This window comes from Pristis pectinata, chromosome 3, assembly GCF_009764475.1.
Source record: "Pristis pectinata isolate sPriPec2 chromosome 3, sPriPec2.1.pri, whole genome shotgun sequence".
In the NCBI taxonomy this organism is placed as follows: domain Eukaryota; kingdom Metazoa; phylum Chordata; class Chondrichthyes; order Rhinopristiformes; family Pristidae; genus Pristis; species Pristis pectinata.
In genome coordinates this window covers 82,606,419-82,625,251 of record NC_067407.1, presented here as the reverse complement: position 1 = coordinate 82,625,251, position 18,833 = coordinate 82,606,419, and the positions used below count along the sequence as shown (strand labels likewise).

Below are 18,833 nucleotides of genomic sequence, written 5' to 3'. Positions count from 1 at the left end.
TTTGTTGTTTATAGCTTTGTACACTTGGTAGTCTAATATCTAAAACTAAACTAATCGAAGTGGGTGTACAAAGCTATAAACAACAAAGCTTATTGCTTTATTTATTGCTTCAATAGGTCATGGTTATAATTTTTTCCTCTAACTAAATTAATAAATAAGATTGTAGAACTTGATTACAAGCAGTATGTGCGTTTGAATATCTGCTGAATAAGCCTTTAACTAGCACCTTCTATACCTGCATGTATCATCAATGGGACAATAGGGACTAAACTTAATTGTCACATTGTGCTGCACGTTCCTATTTGTGGGTTGCAATCATGGGATTGAGACCACTTTCAGTGCAGAAGAATTCAAAAGTGATTACCTGTAGAATGAATGTAATGAACTGTGGAAGGAATGTGGATAGGGAGCCACAGCTTCTATGCAACATACTCTGGGATTATTCTCAAATGTTCCTTGCATACTGCTACTCAAGTATTGTCCTATCAAATTCAAACAAAAACTATTGCTACTATTTCAATGGCAACTTTGGAGTATTTGCATTAGTTTAAAAAGAATTAAATTTGCAGAAATCAAAAAAGCACAGAGGCTTATATAATCACATTAAGCACTGTGCACTTTCTGCCATATGACTCAAAATTTCATCTGCTGTTCCTTAGCCACCAACTCAATTATTCTGTGTAGCATCTGCCTGAAATGGGATGTCAATGTTATACCTCAACCAAGGCAAGCTTCAGATGATATATCTGTGCCATCACTAATGTCTACTTCTGTAGTAATTCTGTACTATTTCACCTTGTGCTGCTGAAACCTTCTTCTATGCCTTTGTTACCTCTGTTGATATAGGACTTGACTGTTTCAGTTCATTCCCTGTTGGGCCCTTTTGCTTTGAGGGCCTCATGGGGTCTTCTAAAATATTACTGCCTGTGTCCTAACATGCACTGTGCTTTGTTTACCTATCACCTTTGTGCCTTTAGATCTGTACTGACTCTCAGTTTATTAACATCTTGACCTTAAACCTGTCATTCATGTTTTTCATAACCCCATAACCTGCAGATGTGTCTTCCTTTAATTCTGGTATTAATCATTTCCAAGTTTAGTCTCTCCACTATTACTGACCAGGTTCATGGTACACAACATATGGCTTGCAGGATACTTGCAGCCTATGCAGTGATTCCATCTGGAAATCAAAATCACCACACAAACGCCAAAAATGTTCACTGCAAAGACTGTCAAAAGTCTAAATTTTATTCATCTCTTCTTGGCAGGTAGATATTACTGGCATTAGTAGGGCATTTCAAGTCACCCATGCTTGTGGAACTTATGAGAGTCAGGGTACAAGCTGGTATGGTCTCCATCCTGCAATGATTTATATTGAAGTTGTTGTTCCCAAAGGCAGCACTCTAATATAGATTAGACCATGTTAATCACACTGGTCTTATGGCAATGCCTCTGGACGAGGTTTGCATTGCTAATTATCAATGCATAGACTGAGTTATGGGATGCTTGTTTTTGTAGTATTTGGATCTAAGTTAATCAACAAACAGGAATGAATTTGGACAGCTATTTTAAGATATCAAAACACTCTGACCATACTCTTTCCAAGCCTCTCTCAACATGACTGGCTGCCTCAGGCATTCATTTCTTTTCCTACAACTTTACCAAATTCTGGAGTAGTATCACTGCCATTTTGAATGCGTGAAAATCAACTGTTGCACTTATATTATTTATTATATTTTTAATGTTTTAAAAACATTTGTCTTTAAACATATGACAAAGGTACTAAAGGTTTAAGTTTATTGTGTGAATGCTTTTACTAAAGAACATGTATTTCCAAATGTTTCTGATTATACTCTTTGTTATAGGAAATAGTTTTCTAATTAATCTGACAGTTGTCTCCACTGAGACCATTAATTCTTCAACCTTATGTGTGCATGCTGCCATCCACCTGAAGATGCTTGGTATGGATGCAGAAGACCAATCCATCCGCCTTCCACAGCCTTGAGTAGGGCAGGGAGTCCTCAGCAGCAGCTACGCCTGAAGTGGCACAGTGCAGAAGCCCTGCCACCCATTGTCATCTATCTCCATTCCAGAAAACATTTACTGTTACGGTTTCAAGCTTCAAAGATTTCAGCAACAAGGAATTTCAGCAACAAGATTAGACTGAAAAAGATGGGGTTGCTCTCTCTTTAGAGCAAAGGGGAGATATGATGGAGGTGTGCAAGACCATGACAGGTTTCGATGCAGTAAATAAGACAAAAGCTGTTCCTGTTAGCAGATGGTTCAAGAGTGAAAACCAAATAGGACACAGAGTTGAAATAATGGGCAAAGTGTTCAGGAGGGGATGTGAGGAAAACTGAGAGTTGTTATCTGGAATTCACTGCAAATATAGGTGGCAGAAACAGAGTTAATCAGTGCTCTCAGAAGAAAATTAGATAGGCATTTGAGGGAAAATAATATGAAGAGCTGCAGTAAAAGAACAGGGGAATGAATCCAACTCAACATCCAAATCAAGCCACTTCACCAAATAGGCAGCATAGTTCATTTTTATTGCAGAACATTTGGGAGGAACCTTTTCTCCAGCAGGTATTACCCGATGAAAACAACCCAATTGGGTCAAGGATGATAATCTTGAAGCATTACTGTGCATGATTTTCCCCAAAGTCAGTGACAAGCATCACATTTTTCCTGAGAATGCATCCATTGGTTAGTATTGTTTTAAATAAATTAATTTAATTTAGTTAATAAAGTAGCAAGTATTTTTAAATCCATGAAAAAGTTGTGGCAAAAAAAAACATTCTTATTGAACTGTCACAACTGGTAAAGGCTGTGAAAACTTTTCCAAGCAAATTATGCTGTCAAACACAAAAAATATTCACATTTCCCATCATTATTTTTAAACCTGTTATTTGGTAGCAGTCTGAACAGAAAAAAGACTGTTGACAAACTCTGCAAATGACTGAAAATATTAACATCTGATTATAGTGAATCTAGATAATCTATGATGAAAACAACACTTGTGTGGCCCTCAGAAGTGATTTGGATTGTCAGTCTGGCTTTCCCTACAGAAAGGTTGCACATTACTGCCTGAAGGAGTGGAATGCCCTCGCTAAACTTCCCTGCCTCACCTTTCCCCTTTCAGGCAAGTTTTGGCCAAATGCCATGATAATTCTTATATGGTTCAATGCCATGTTCTATTTGATAATTTGATAATGCTTCTGGGAACTTCTTTAGGATGTTATTCCATGTTCACGATGCTAATAAAATTTGTTACAAAGTACAAAACAAAGGAGTCCATAACAAATTATGCCATTACAATATTATTCAATGTAGAATTAGAAGATTCAAAATATTATGAATCTTAGAGATATAATGGTTATAAAAATCTGAAAGGTATTACTAACAGCAGGTTTATATAAATAAATTCAAAGCATGTCATTAATAATCAACAAAAAGTGAAGGAGAAAATTAGATAATTAAAATTGTGTAAACTAACATTTTGTGCTTGTTTCAGAGGGAGCATGCTCTCTCTGAAGTTCTTTTTCAACATACTGCAGAAATCCTATTACACTCCAAACAGTTTTTTTCAATATATATTTACATCTTTAATTATTATGGCATTAATTATGTTTCAAAGGTATCAAATTATAAAGCAGTATTAATATTAATTATTAGGAATTAGATAAATGTTACAGAATCATTGCTACCGATATTAAACAGGAAGTCTAATAGTATCATCAAGAATGACTGCCACACTGGCCATTCCATTTTCTCTCTTCTACCTTCTGGGAGAAGATACAGGAGCTTGAAAGCATGGGCGACCAGACTCAAGAACAGCTTCTTCCCCACTGCTATAAGACTTCTGAAGCAATCACCATTTTCACATCCCTTTCCCAGTGGTGCTGTCATATTCTTGGACTCTTAATTCTACCTCTCTCAGTGATTCCGTTATTGTCACTTTAGCATTTCTTTTTGCACAATTTCAGACACAGATTGCACTACTATCTTTGCACCATTCTGTTGTTCTGTGCTTGTCGCTATATTTATTGTTGTATTTATTATTACCCAGTATACTGATAATGCTGTGAGCTTCACGCGAGCAAGGAATTTCATTGCACCCTCATGTACATAACAATAAACTAATCTGAATCTAACCTAAATGCCTTTTGGAGCTTGAGTAAAAACTCTGCAACTCAATCACAAAAGGATTTTGTCTGTTACAAAAAGAATATTCACTTCCTCTTAATGCTAGCAAGTTCTGTCAATGTTCATACTTTCTAGAGTTTGTGAAATACATACTACCGTATTTTCGCACTTACTGGTAAGATACAAATTACATTATCGATAGTAATACAGGACTCCATTAAGTAATCAATGTGAAAAACCCATAATTCCTGGGTGACTTAGACATGAGTGAATAAAACTCAGTAATGCATTATTACCCAACCAATACAAGATTCAGATTAATTTCTATTCTATATTTGTAAATTTATGTGTAATTGCATAGTCTCATAAGACCATGAAAAGAGGTAGGATGGGGAGCACCAGCAATTGGGGAACTGCTGAATAATTGGGTAATGGAGCACAGCTCAGCAGCATTAGAAATTAGATCCAGAATTCTATAATTAAACTTGCTGGATTTGAGTGAACTAAGTACATTGTTGAAGGTGCTAGAAACAAGGATGAAATAGGGATGGATTTAATATTTTTGATATATGGGTACCATAGGAAACCGAGCCTTGTCCAAACTGAGACCTTGTGTATTTCTTGAGTAGTATAGCAGGCCATGGGTCTAACGGTTGTCTCCCAAGCATTGAAGACCTCACTATGAATTACAAATGATGCCAGTCACTTTCTCCTGTGCACTCCAAAACAATGCCATGTTATTTTAACATTAAAACTAAAGGATTTATTTGCAAGTAATATAGCACTCTAAGCAGTACAGCACAGCAATAAACTGGTAATGCTACACTTAAAAACAATAAAAAAATAGCATTGGTTTGCATGGGACTAATTTGCTTTCTGAAGACTTTTTTTGAGATGAATATCCAATGGAAAGTCCTTAGTGTGAAACGTTAAGAGGGCTTTCTCTCATTAAACATACTGCCTGACCTGTTGAGGATTTTCAGAGTTTTCTGTTTTCATTTCAGATTTACAACATCTGTAGTATTTTTCTTTTACGTAATAAATTAGCAACCTAATTTCCCTAGTGGCCTCTTGAAAACAATGTAAAGAATTAAAGCTATTCACCCAGCATTTGTGTGATCTGATAAAGGCACAGTAAGGTTAAATCCGCATCTGGGACTATGTTGAATGATGGAAGCAATAGTCTTAAAAGAGTAAAAAAAAGCAGAACAAACCATAAAGAAGGAAATTAGATGCAAAAAGAGAAATGGAATGAAAGAAAGAGGAATTAAGATGGTGGAAGTTCAAACAGAGAGGCAAACCTCCTTAAAAATTTGCAAAGCCTTCAGAAACAATTTACTATTTGCAGGCATGAGATGTAGCCCCTTTATGCGCTCTCAAGGTTGTGCGACATAAAAGGACATTAATCATTTCATTACAGAAACCTTACACAAAACATAGTAGCTTTAACACGCTAAACTTGCCTAAATCCAATGTTTTTTTGGCTCATAGACAAATTAATAATGAGCTGTCCATTTACAATGTTTAACAGTGGAGCTGCCTTAATTGTGCAATAAATTGTGACAATTCACAAATCTCTACATATTATTTCTGCACCACAAACTGATGAATTTTCCATGTGTTAATAATTTGAAAAATAATTGGTCTGCATTCACATTGCATTTTACACAACCTCAGGATGTTCCAAAAATATTTTACAGCTAATCAGATACTTTTGAAGCATACTTACTCTTGTAATGTAGGAACTGTGGCAATAAATTTATACTCTGAAAGCACCCACAAGCAGCAATGTGATAATGGCAAATAATTATTATTTAATTGAGATTGGTTGAGGGATATATGTTTTCCAGAATAAAAGGGATTAGCTCCCCTGCTCTTCTTCAACATGGTACCATAAAATCTTTTATGTTCACCAGAGAGAGCAGGCAGGGCCTAGAAAGGTGGCACCGCCTCAACATTGCACAGAACTGCCAACTTAGATTATTGTGCTTAAATCCCTGGAGTGGGACTTGACCCCACAACCTTTCAACTCAGCAGGGAGAACCCAATCAACTAGGTGGCATACACTGGAAGCTCGGCATTATTTTTAAGAGTGAATTCAAAATGATAAGAATCATATGTCTACTGGAAAAACTTTAGCACATGCATTAAAGATACAATTTACAATTATCCTTCAGACGAATGAGCCAATATGTGTCAACCACTTCCATTTTCTGTTTTGCCTTCCTTTCTGCAGAAGTTGACCTTGGTTTTCCATGTACAAATCCTCTTTTAATATTATCAACCAGTCAGCTTCCATATGAGAGGACTGGAAGTGCATGACAATCAGATCACAAGAGGTGTGATTTGACCCTATCCATCAAAGTGCATTAGGGATAAACTGAGCACTTAACTTACCAATTATAAATTATGTGACAGAAACTGAGTTTACAGCAGGAAATTAACTACCTTAAAGATGCCTTTATTTACCTTTATATGCTTCGGGGAAATTAATTGATTTCAAGAAATGGATTCATATAACTTCTATTTGAATGGAGGTGATGACTGAAGGAAAGCACAAGGGACTGGTGCAGCTTAACTGGAGCAATGAACTTCTTCTTTGTTGTTCTATTCTATGATCCCATCCACACTGCTCACTGTCTCACCTATCTTCGTGTCATTAGCAACTCTGAAAATGTGGCTCTCCATTCTATCATCTAAAACATTAATAAATACAGTAAATAGTCGAGGCACCGTGAGTCATATCACTTCCAGTTTGAGGTCATGCCCATTATCCCCACTCTCTGTTTCTCTTTGCACAAAACATACCCCAATCATTAATTTCATGAGCCTCAATTTTAGATAATCATCCCTTAAGAGGAAAATTTCAAATACCTTCTGGAAAGTCAGACAAAAACACCAATAGCTATCCCTTCATATTTCACTTTAGGCACTTTAATCAATTATGACCTACCCTTTACAAAATCGTGCATTTCTGCCCTGTCTATAGCAATTTTCTATTGTATCCAAGATGGGAGATGCTCTTGAATGTTGATAGGTATAAATGTATTAGGAAGTAGAGATGATTGAGTGCTTTGGTGGTGTTGAGGGGACAGTCCTGGGGTCTGGAAGCACCTGCTCTCTCATGTGCCGTTCCCATTGTTATAACAGTGCCTGCAATTCAACAGAATTTCATTGGCTGTAAGGCACTTTGGGATATCCTCAGGTTGTAAAACATTCTACATAAATGTAAGTATTTTTTTCTTCTAAACCTTTACATTATTTTTTTCAAATGTGAAGCTTGGGCAACAGGGTGGTTTTGATAATAGTGCATCAAACAGTGTATCAAAAATAACTACTTTTTTAAGAGTAATCCAAATGGTGCAGTCTGAAGCGTCTGGAATGATCCTTCAGTAGATGAAATTTTTAAAACAATTGATACTTTCCTCCCTGCATTTATCTTTTCAGACCTTTTTGCCAAACCCTTCATTGTTTGGTCTCCCAGTAACCCTACTGGGAGCAGCTGTATACACTCATTTGCAGTTACCCAGAAAGTCAAAGGAGTCTGGACATGAATTACTCTAGCTGCACCTGGTTTCATTCCAAACTTTTGCTAAAAGTGTGAAGGTTGCCAGCTGCCATTTACCCCAACAATCCAAATCAACAAAACCCTTCAGAAATAGAAACAGTATTTTCATGAATAGGGTTGGTTGTCAGACATGTACTTTGCAATAGTCAACAGAACACATAAAGAGAGAATGAATTCTTTCAGAGATCTTGGAAGACTATTATTGACTTACAAAGAAGTGCCGTAATTAATGATGTTATATTGTAGTTTACATGTAAATAAATTACACTGAATGGAAAGCCATATGTACACAATTGGAGTAGAGCACATATTCAAAAGAGACAAAGTCAAAAAGGACATATATAGATTATGTACATGAATATAAAGTAAGCCTTAATAAACAGTTTACACTGTTTATGCATTCCTCTCCAATCACAATTTAAAAAGTTAAAGCACAAATAAAATTTAATGATTAGCATGATATGGTTAGCCCACTGTCCATCCAAATGCAGAGAAGAGTGAAGAAGCAATACTTTCCATGGGGAAATTTTGCATGGCAGTACATTTTGTTTGAATGGCCACTCGTTATTTCTAATGGATTTGTGCTCTGCATTAAATGGTTTAGTCATATTCACTGATAAGCAGGCAGCTGCTTTTGGTACTGGCATAAAAAGTGTCTGTACACTGCTCTTATTATGGAGAATAAGGTCAATTTAGATTTTAATAAAGAGACTGAAACTTTATAACTTAACAGAGCATTTTCACCTTGAAAGCAATGGCATGTATATACCAGGTAAGACTTAATAAATAAATACTTAGTCTACAGATTTTTACAATTTCCTTATTAATTACTGAATTATTATTTCAAAGTCTTGCTGAGGAAATTTTAGATATTTTTCATGAAAGCAACAAATGTTTTTAGTTTGGAAAAGGTAAATAAAATCTAATAGATAAAATATGTAACATAGATTGGATACAGTATTGAAAAGAATGCGATTGATTACCAAGATACTATATAAAAGATAAATTGCAAATTCATTCATGTCATGTTTCCAAAGGCAGTGTGGGTGGGAGAAGGAGCTGCACACAAGTTTTCCAACTCATGCACCCTTTGAGCGTAGCTCCCTGCTGGGAGCGCTTAATTTACCTTCATGTATACTGCCATGACAACCAGGCACTTTTGAAGAATTCAGCTCAGACTATAATTGGTACAAAGTTGTTTGGAATGCAGATACTGTTCTGCCAGTATATAAAAAGTTAAAAATGAAATGTGAGAGCTGGTGATGTGAACAACATAACAATAGTCACAAGTATGAAATACATTTCCAAAAATATATAATTGGAATATATATGAATCCAGGAATAGCAGGAAGATTCAAACTGTGGTAAGTTAAAGACATTTTTTCTCATTTGTAGATGAGATTTGATTTTAATCATGCAAGTTTATATTTTTAGTACAAAATTTAAAAGGAATTTGTGCAGTGCCAATTTTTCCCACTAGATGTCACAGATACATCTGTCAGTGCTTCACAGCATCCACGAGAAATAATTAAAAACTCTGAAAAGCAACAGCCAATTCTGCTTTGGTTAAAAAGCAGACTTGTATGAGGTTCCACTGAAGAGAAACCTCAGTCTAATGATATGCCACATAATTTTCAAAGTGATAAAAGAATTTGAAACCTTGTAAAATGTTTCTCTTGAAATATTTCTAGTTTTAATTTGTGCTTTCCATCTGCTTACATGAGCCAGTCAGCGAAATGATATTTTGCATTGGAATCAAACAGAGTGACATTGAACAGTAGATTTGAGGTGAATTAGCCACTGCAGGAGTATTGTGTTTTGATTGCTTAAGGCACTGGCAAAGAGGAGAAATCGCTTTCTGAAATATTCAGCATAGTCTTCAACAGAAGTTGCTAAAGCAGAAGCTGAATCCCATTCTAATGTGATGTGCACTAAGTCTGTCACTCTCCAAGGTAAAAGACAGAGAAATACCCAACGCATCACCTCACATCAAAACATAAACACATTGAAAGTTGGAAAATCAGGATTGTTACACATACTGGATGGAAACATGTCTGTATAATCTCAGGAGGGCACATAGCTGTTTTCTCTTTCTCTGACTCTCCAGTGAAAGTACAGGTGATGCTGAGGAACTTTCCTTACCTCTGCTGCTGAAGAGATTTGCTAAGATATTTCTTTCTAAAATGCCTCATGCAATGATTGGATTTAATTGTCAATGTCTTACCTTAACGGTGAACTTTCTTCACTTGAGTCAGTTTCACGATTATCCTCATCAGTATCATTTTTCATCTTCTTGGTGTATTTCTGGTTCCTTTTATCTGGAACAAAACATGAGTCAACATAATAGTGAAAGTTATTTCAAATATACAACAGTATTTCATTATTTGATTAAAGCACTCGTGGCAGGTGGGGAGTTATTTCCATCACTTTACTTTTCATTTTTGACCACAGCATTGCATTTTTTCACTGTGATTGTGCTTGTGCTGCAACCATGTCCTCAAAACATATTGGTGTACATACAATGGGAAAAAAAAGCAGAACAAGTATGATCCCTTGGTATAAGTTCTTTAGTTTCACACAATAGTGGGCTTTGGTAATTCAGAACAGACCTAGGCCCTTACTTTGTAGTGGAAATAATGGCAAGGTGAACAATATTCACCTTTATTACACAGTAACCTTGATAGAAGCCTCTGTAGTCTACACATGCAAAAGAAGTTGTGGTCTAATTTACTTTATTCCTCCTCAGGCTGTGCTTTGTTATTCACTCCATATCAATCTCAGTATTGAAATGCATGAAAAGATGAGACCAGTCACAACATCAGAGCAACCTTTGTGGCCCTGAAAATTTAACCTTGGAGCCTCATTGCTTCAGAATTTCATTAAAGTATATTTTCAAAAATGAAATTTTGTCTGCATCTTCCATTTCTCATAATCCATCCTCTTTCCAAATCTTTAAATCTAAAGATCTAATTCATAATTCCTGGCTCTGTGATGCTGACTGTATGTTCTCCTGGATCCTGGCCAGATCCTCTCCCCCACCCTGAATGGACTGTCTTCCTCTAATCCTCCCTCAGATCATTTCCCTCTCCCTACTCACCTCCCTGAACCTAGTCCAATTCTCTGCACCCCAACTACAGTTTCTCTCTATTCCTCTGCTCCAGGTGGCACGGAGCCCTGTTGGGTAGTGCCATTTCCAAACGGTCTTTGAGATAGGGAACAATTTCTAGCCCTGCATGTCTCAGTCAGAATTCTCCAAACTAAGTGACTGAAAAGCCACACTGTTGCTTCACCTCACATTCATCAGACATCACCTTCAGAGGGCAGTGTCAAAATCAGTCTTGTGATGGCACCAAATCTATGCTCAAAGACCCTAAAAAATCCTGAGGATATTTTTCATCCGAGTGAACAGTGTTCCTTTTCTGCTGATCACAATATCTGGGCCTAGGTGCCACAATAAAAGTTATCAGTAAATAGGCCAGACATTCAAATGAAGTGATTTCTTTTAATCTGAACTGTGATCAAGTCCCTCTAATTGCTTTGCAGAAAGACAGATCTTTATAAAAAAACATTTTTGGCAGTTAATGTGAATTTCAAAATGCTACCATTTGTTTAATCACAACAATTAGCTACAGCAATTGCTATCTCTTTTTAGATTTCAGGAAAATTATATTTCTAAATTTAATATTATGAATGAAAACATTAAGGATAACATCAGCGTACCTTTGTTAATAAGACAGTTAATTTTGCCCCATTTGCACCCAAGTATTACAAGTATATACAAAAGAAAGTAGCTATGAAGTATGCCATAGGAAAAAATAGGTTGCTTAGAAAATGTTTTTCACATTCACAGTAGTTTAGGATAGTTGAAAGAGCTTAGAGTATTTATAATGGCAAGAAAGACACAGATCATTGAATCAGTACATACCAAGAACTCCCATTACACTAAATGACATTAGATAAAAAATAAACAGTATACAGATAACATGTCATGTCAGCACAAAACTATATAGCACAGCAACAAGTAAACCATATTGGGAGTGAAAGGGGAATTCTTTCTTTTCATTAAAAAATGGATAAACCATCAAATTTCAGTTATACATTGTATCTTTATGCTTGCACGTTCAAATAAAGGAGGTAATTTATATATGCAATTATCTATCCACAACTGCCAAATACTCTACTGATCATTACCTGGTGAAGGTAAGTCTGAACCATCCTTCTTATTCTGCTGCATTGCTGATTGTTTCATAAGTTCATATGCTCTTGTTTCTGTCAGAATGAGTAATGTGAAACATCATTGGTGTGATAGGTGTCAAAACAGAGAGGACAAACTTCCAAACTAACATAAGATTCAGACAATTAAAAATAAAGTATCTATTCAAATCCTTCAAGGTTTGACTCTTGCTCACAGTCACAGAAAATAAAAAAAGGTATATACAAAGGTACTTTTTATAACCTGGTCCCATGTGAGCAATGGGTAAAATTCAGGACGAAAACAACATGGTACAACTTCATTAACCTAGGTCCAATGTTTTCCTGCTTGAACTTCCACATGGAAAAGAGCAATAGTAATGGCAACCAGCTGTAAACCCTTCTGGCTGCAGTCCAAAAACAAGAGTTAGGCTTCTGACACCAGAGGTTTCTTCCAGTAAGCCCAAGTTCTTATTTTGGCGTCCATGGCCTTCAATCTGAGCTAGATAGACTAGAAGACCTAGTACCTAATCTTCAACCAATGCTGACGAAAGAAAATGAGGTAGGCAGTGTCATCAAATCAACTTGCCGTGTTTGCACTGCATGACATCAGATTATTTGTACCTGGTTCATTTATGAACACACAATCTTATCTGTGAGAATACCATGGAAGTCCAGAGAATTGCAAGGTATAGAGACCCAATTGTTTTAGGTCCTTGCTTTCTTTCTCTTTATATTCAAGGGCTAAATTTCATGCAAAAACAAAATCAGCTATGGGCAAGTAAATGCTCACCTCAGACACAGCTGTCATATACAGTAAAATTTGGCTTCAATCAGAAAAATCAATTTTGGGAAGGAAAATATAAAATATAAAGCAAAGTTGCCTTAACAAAATATGATGCTAGTCAACTGTAGTCTCTTCTCCACTGAAGGCTTGCTCAGTCATTGGACTGTGACACAGATGACTGAAGGAATGCTCTTAGTCAATAATGGTGAGACACTGAAAAAGGGAAAGCAGCGGTTTGTATTACGTTCAATGTCCTCATATTGACTTTTCCAATTATTGCTTCACATTATTTCTCCACAGTAAGCTTTACAGCAACTAATAGCTTGTGGTAATAGAACTCCTATAAACTGATGCCAATCTCAGTATTCCAATCAAAAGGATTTGGAAATATGCAAACTTTGACTACAATTCTACAGTGGTTCTAGAAAAATCCATCAAAATGTTAAATTACCTGAGAACCTAAAAAGAAATTAAAGTTTTATAAATGAAGGCAGTTTGTTTTTAATAAGGTACTTGTCAGAGCTCATGCTGAAGTTTAAGAAATCTTCCATCAGTTTAAGATTCTCTCAGAAGTAATCCATGCAGCTGGGTAAATGGTTATGCTTAGTTGATGCATCTGTTTTCCTACTGAGATGTCAAAAATGTTTGCAAGCCTATTTGGCGATCAAATAGATCCCACTCAAATAGTCTTAAAACTATTATCACGCTTTCATGTCTATCCTTAATGACCTAAATCACTCAGATGTAAAATCAGGGGCATATTTTCCCTTTTTGTCTTGTTTTTAAAGATCAGATCTACAAAAGAACCATTCAATCTCTTAATGAAAATTAATTGAATACTACAGCAAGTTCATTTACGAAACATTGATCTAAACATCCCTTTCAGATGCTGATCAACCTGTTGTGCAATTGCCAACACACAATTTTCCTTTTTATTTTACCTAGTTCTGAAACAGAGCAGTTTCATATTTACAATGAGAAAAGCTTTGAATGCTAAACAGCTGTAGTGCACAATTAGCACACTTGAAAGACCAATTAACAGTCACTTTCTGTTACTCATCATTTTCTACCCTACTAATGTATGCAGTAAAAATTTCACAGATAGTAAATAAACAAAAATGTCGCTATTAGAAGATTTCTTCATTGCATATCCTTCTGCTCTCCAAACTTAATGAGAACAAATTAAGGCTTCATAAACCACACAGCATATATAATTAGCACCACAAATTAAAACAAGGACCCACTGTAATATGCAAAAACTGCTGCATCATATCATGTGAAACAAATCTTATAACTAACGTGAAAAGAAAAGGAGCGAAATATCTGCAATGTAACTGGTAATTATAAGGACATTTCAGTTGGGTGCTTGACCTTAGGAACATATATAAGCCATGATGTGCAAAACTTATCCAACAGGCCATACTTGGATGAAAACAAATCAGTAGATCAGAAGCATTATATGAACTTGTTTATTGAAGTTTTTGCTTCAACTGATCAAAACAGCTTAAATTTACAAACATACTATGTTTCTGCTTAGGCAATCAGCATGTTGAACGCTCTTTAGATGCCTTCAAAACAGAAATTGCTCTATTAAGCTGAATATAAACCATATCTTAATATTGTGAGGACACAACATTTATGAAGTCTTCCTTTTAAAATATTTTGCCACTGCATCTGGCTGGAATCAACAGTTGGGTACCGGACTTCTGAAGAAGGATTCCACCTTTCTGAAAAATTGATTAACTTACATTGCTAGATTCATATCTAGTTATAGTTAGTATGTTTACATGCTTTCCAATACTGTCCCAAATGAAAGTAGCAGCGGTTATAAAAGGTTTATATCAAGTGTAGTTATCTAAGAAGATGTTACAATATCCAGGTGATATTCCCAACTAAATTCTGGTGTTACAGCTAATTCTTCCTCCAAAAAGTTGTAAAATGTGTCATAGCAGTCTAAATATAAGTCTAGTTGAATAAATTTAAAATTGATTAAAGAGGTTTTCTTTGAATGGTATGCAATAATGAATCTAGCAAAATATTTTAAGTGGACAATTACACTCCCCAATACTCAGTTTGTCTGCAACCATCAATTGCACAACCAATACCAGCTCTCCAGGAATCTGCACAAGATATTTATACTGAGACAGCTGTCGACTCCACTCATCTTTGAGGTTCAAGCAACATTTCGCTACAAAGTGACAATGAACGCCATTTAAAACCATGGCACCCCTGAAAAACACCAGCTGGATCCTCAAGCAATGAAGAGTCCTCAAGCAGACACTTAGATGCCTTTACAAGCCAGGAATTGTCATCCAAAACTTGGTCAACACGTTCATAATCCGACAATCATGAGAGACCAGAGGCTACCACTAGCAAGTGTAACACTGGATCAACCTCATGAGGTACGGGGAGAGATGGAAGAGAAAGGGAAGGAGTAGGAAATGAAGAAGAGGAAAAAGCTCAAGGAGCATCAGAGGCTGTTAAGTAGAAGGGCAGCCTTTGGGATGCTACTTAACGTCATGGACGTTGGGCCGAAGGGCCTGTTTCCGTGCTGTATCATCTATTTGAACACCCTGTTTGAAATCTTGCTCTACTGTCAGAACACTATTGACAGCTTTCATATGAAGATTACAATAAAAAAAGATCATTCATTCCACTACAACTAATCATTTTTTTAATATTATAAATAAATATGTACGTGCAGCAGAATCAACCTTGCTTACTAATATTAAATCATTAAACCTGCTGCTGTCCTTAATAGTGTTTGTATAAGCTTGTGCTTCTGCTACGTGTAACCCCTGTGGCGAGGGGCAAATGCTTTGAACTTGAAAAAGGCATTCTGCAACACATTAGAGAGGGCATGTGGCTCAATGGCTTGGCCTCAGATTGCACCATCTCAATGTGGGCTTCTGCATTCTGGGCTTCCTGACAGACAGCATATTGCAAGGTTAGCAGTGGAGTGAGAGAGGTGGAGTAATACTGACTGTCAAAGAAAGATGAGAAGCTTTCTAACCCATGAATCCATGGCACTACCAAGGCCTTTGTTCAGCCTACCTTTCGATCTGGTGAACACAAGGGAAACTGTGAAAGTTCCATTTAACAAGGAGCCCAGTGCCTTTATGGCAAATGCATGAGCTTCAAATGTATCAGTTTTCCACAAACTACAATGAATTGTAGAAGATGTAGCCTTGGTCACCAGACCCTGCATGATACAGGGTTCCGCAGTTTGCTGGCTAAAAGTCATTAGTTTCCCTGTGGAAAGCAGAGGTTCTTGGTCAACCCACAGTGGAGATGGTCTCCTTCATCCTGCTGGAAGCCAACACGTTCTTAGGCAGACTCCCCATTCATCCAGCTTGTTGCACCCTTCAGTTGTTCTGCAGCTGGAAACTACGAGATCTTTATTTGACACATCAGTCACAGAACCTGGATGTAACCTTGCACCCACCACCACACTCCACCCCCAGAAAGCTGGCAATGTGATACCACTTTCACCCTGGCTGATTTCTAACCTAGACTTTAAATTGTACATGGTGCTAGTCTCTGAGCATTTGCCCATGATAAAGGTGGCTATTGTCACAATGTATTCTTCCTGCTCTCCTACTGCTTTGCTTCTTCTTCTAGAGACATGGTGACTATTGCTGTTCCTGACCCTGCTGCAGAGGGTGAGGTGCATATTGCTCTCGGTACCCTGCTATGATAAAGCTGCCAGCATAAGGTTGCAGTGTGTACAGGAGGATACGTGCAATTTGCCCATACAGAACTTGGGAGTGAGAACACCTTTACACAATTAGGGATCAGGAAAGGCTGTGCACTTGCAACAGAGCGGCAATTGAGATGCCTGCAGATTGGCCTCTGGCCAAGGTATCGAGCTCCCATTCACAACCAACACTGTCTCCTCATAAGGAGGGATCTCAAGTTGTGGTGCATATACATGTGCGTACGTGCTGCTCCAAAAGCTAAAGAACTGTTGAGTCTCCAAGCCTGTCACACCTCAGTCCATGATGATTGCTATGCTCAGGATAAATAGACAATGTGATCTCAAAACCTGTCACAGGTACACAGTACAGTATATTTGGATCACAACAAATATGCAGTCCTTCCAACTTACTCTTGCTAAAGTTACACTGGGTGTACTCTGAAAGAAAGATATGTTTACAAGCTCACAATTTTTAAAGAAAAATGGAAATAGGCAAGGACATCCTTACTTTAATTGCACATATTACCTAAAACATTACGCTTGATATTAGCCAGCAAAATATCATACAATTTAATTCATTTTTAATTCTTTTCTCAATTATTAGATAACTTGCATCATACTAACCTTGCTGCTTTGTTTTATTCAGATGGAGCCAGGGCACAGGGTTTGTTGCATTAATTTCTGCACTGTCATTGAGAATGGATGATAAACTGCAAGATGATTCATCGCTTTGAATAGACTGGTGTTCAATTGCTTTTGAAAGGATTTTCTTCAATAATGCTACTGCCTGATCAACAAAAAGAAACAATGAAAAATGCTTCATCCTCAGAGTAGTTGGTAAAATATAACTATTTTGCCTTCAAAAATGTAAACACATGTATCTATTCACACAGAGTAAATTTGTACATCAATTTTAGGAGAATTCATGAAAAAACATTGTGTTACATCATCTCTCCTGAATTAGATTTGTAAAATTTTTGAACAATTTGAGCTCCAGTTATTTCCACTCAGTTGTTGGTTTAATAAAAAGTGCTGGTTAGGACATGTGATGAAGCTGAAAATACTAGCCATAGATGAATACAGTTCAATTAATCCAAAAATGGCCATAATGTGCATGACTTTCATGAGCAAAGAAGTCTTTCTCTATATTAACTAAACAAACATTGACATCTATATTTTATTCCTATTGGCAAATTGAAGAAAACGGACTGTTTCTTTGTAGAAAAAAAATCTTATACAATCTTCTGCTATTCTGTATCAGTATTTGATTCAATTGTTCCAGTGATTGTAAAAGTTCATATCATCAAATAGTTTGTTTATCATGTGATCAATTAACTAGTGAGTTCTGCTTCTGTGAATTGTTAATAAGGTGTAGTTCTTACTCAACTAATGGCAGCATTAATTGCATTTAAGTGCATGTGAAATATTTACATGAACAGAAAATAAATAATGATTGCAAATTAAAATCCAACGGTTATACATGCAATTCAGTTCTTATATCGTAACCTCTACGAACAAAATACAATAATATTGTTACCTTTTTTGAGTTACTGTTCTCTGCAACCAATAAAGGTCCAAATATCTCTGCTGTCTCATCTATACTCAGTACTTGATGCTCCAACAAAGAAAGAATGTGCGAGTACAAATGATCCCACAGTGTGGCAGAATCAGCAGGTACATTTGACAATCTGCAGATTCAAAGCATTGAAATAATACAAAAATCTAACAAAGAAAATATATTCCTCCTATGTTGCTGAGAGTGGTAGGAAGGAAACTAGCTTCCAGGTAAGGCATATTTTTAGGTAAAAGTTAATTAACAGATGGTTACAATAACTCAGGAATATTGACAAACTAGGGACATGAAGAAAGTTATATGAATATGAAGTTTTAATATAATACCTTTTCTCTCACCAAGTCCCCAGTTTCTGCACTCCCTTTCCACATATTGGGTCCCCAGTCCCATGCTCCCTTGCCACCCACTGGGGTCCTGGTTCCCATGTTCCCTTCAAAGTTACTGGGTTCACTGGAAAATGTATTATTATACTGTATAACATCTAAAGAAAGTGAATTAAAAGTGTATTGGTATAGTAATTAGAGTGACACCCAATAATCCTCTTGGAATACAGGATATCATACTCTTTGCATTCCTAATTGCTTGTATACTTTGACTTTCAGTGATTTAGCCTACTCCTGATTCTATTAAGAACGGTCCTTCACCAACCTGTTCAATTTTGTTGCGTTGGAGATAACTGAAGTGGACTGTATAATGGTCAACAATAAGGTGCATTTGGACATCCAAAGGCTAAATGAAAAATTTCACACATAATACTGACTAGTCAAACTCAAAACTGTGAGTAGTCATGGTAAATCTTACAAATGATTAAGAAACTGGTTTAAAGGTGAAAACAATAGGTATTTGTTTAAAGGTTTATGATGGCAGACAA

The 18,833-nt window shown here is 36.5% G+C and overlaps 1 protein-coding gene across 2 annotated transcripts in view; it reads right to left on the bottom strand.

Annotated features, from left to right (window-relative positions):
* Positions 1 to 18,833, bottom strand: part of kiz (kizuna centrosomal protein) — a 123,236-nt gene that overhangs the window by 30,569 nt on the left and 73,834 nt on the right. For both annotated transcript variants that reach the window (XM_052011538.1, XM_052011539.1), the window contains 4 exons: positions 17,927 to 18,077; positions 17,014 to 17,176; positions 11,906 to 11,983; positions 9,939 to 10,032 (listed from right to left, as the gene is read on the bottom strand). In XM_052011538.1, the coding sequence (XP_051867498.1) occupies positions 9,939 to 10,032; positions 11,906 to 11,983; positions 17,014 to 17,176; positions 17,927 to 18,077 (486 nt within the window). The remainder of the gene's footprint in view (positions 1 to 9,938; positions 10,033 to 11,905; positions 11,984 to 17,013; positions 17,177 to 17,926; positions 18,078 to 18,833) is intronic.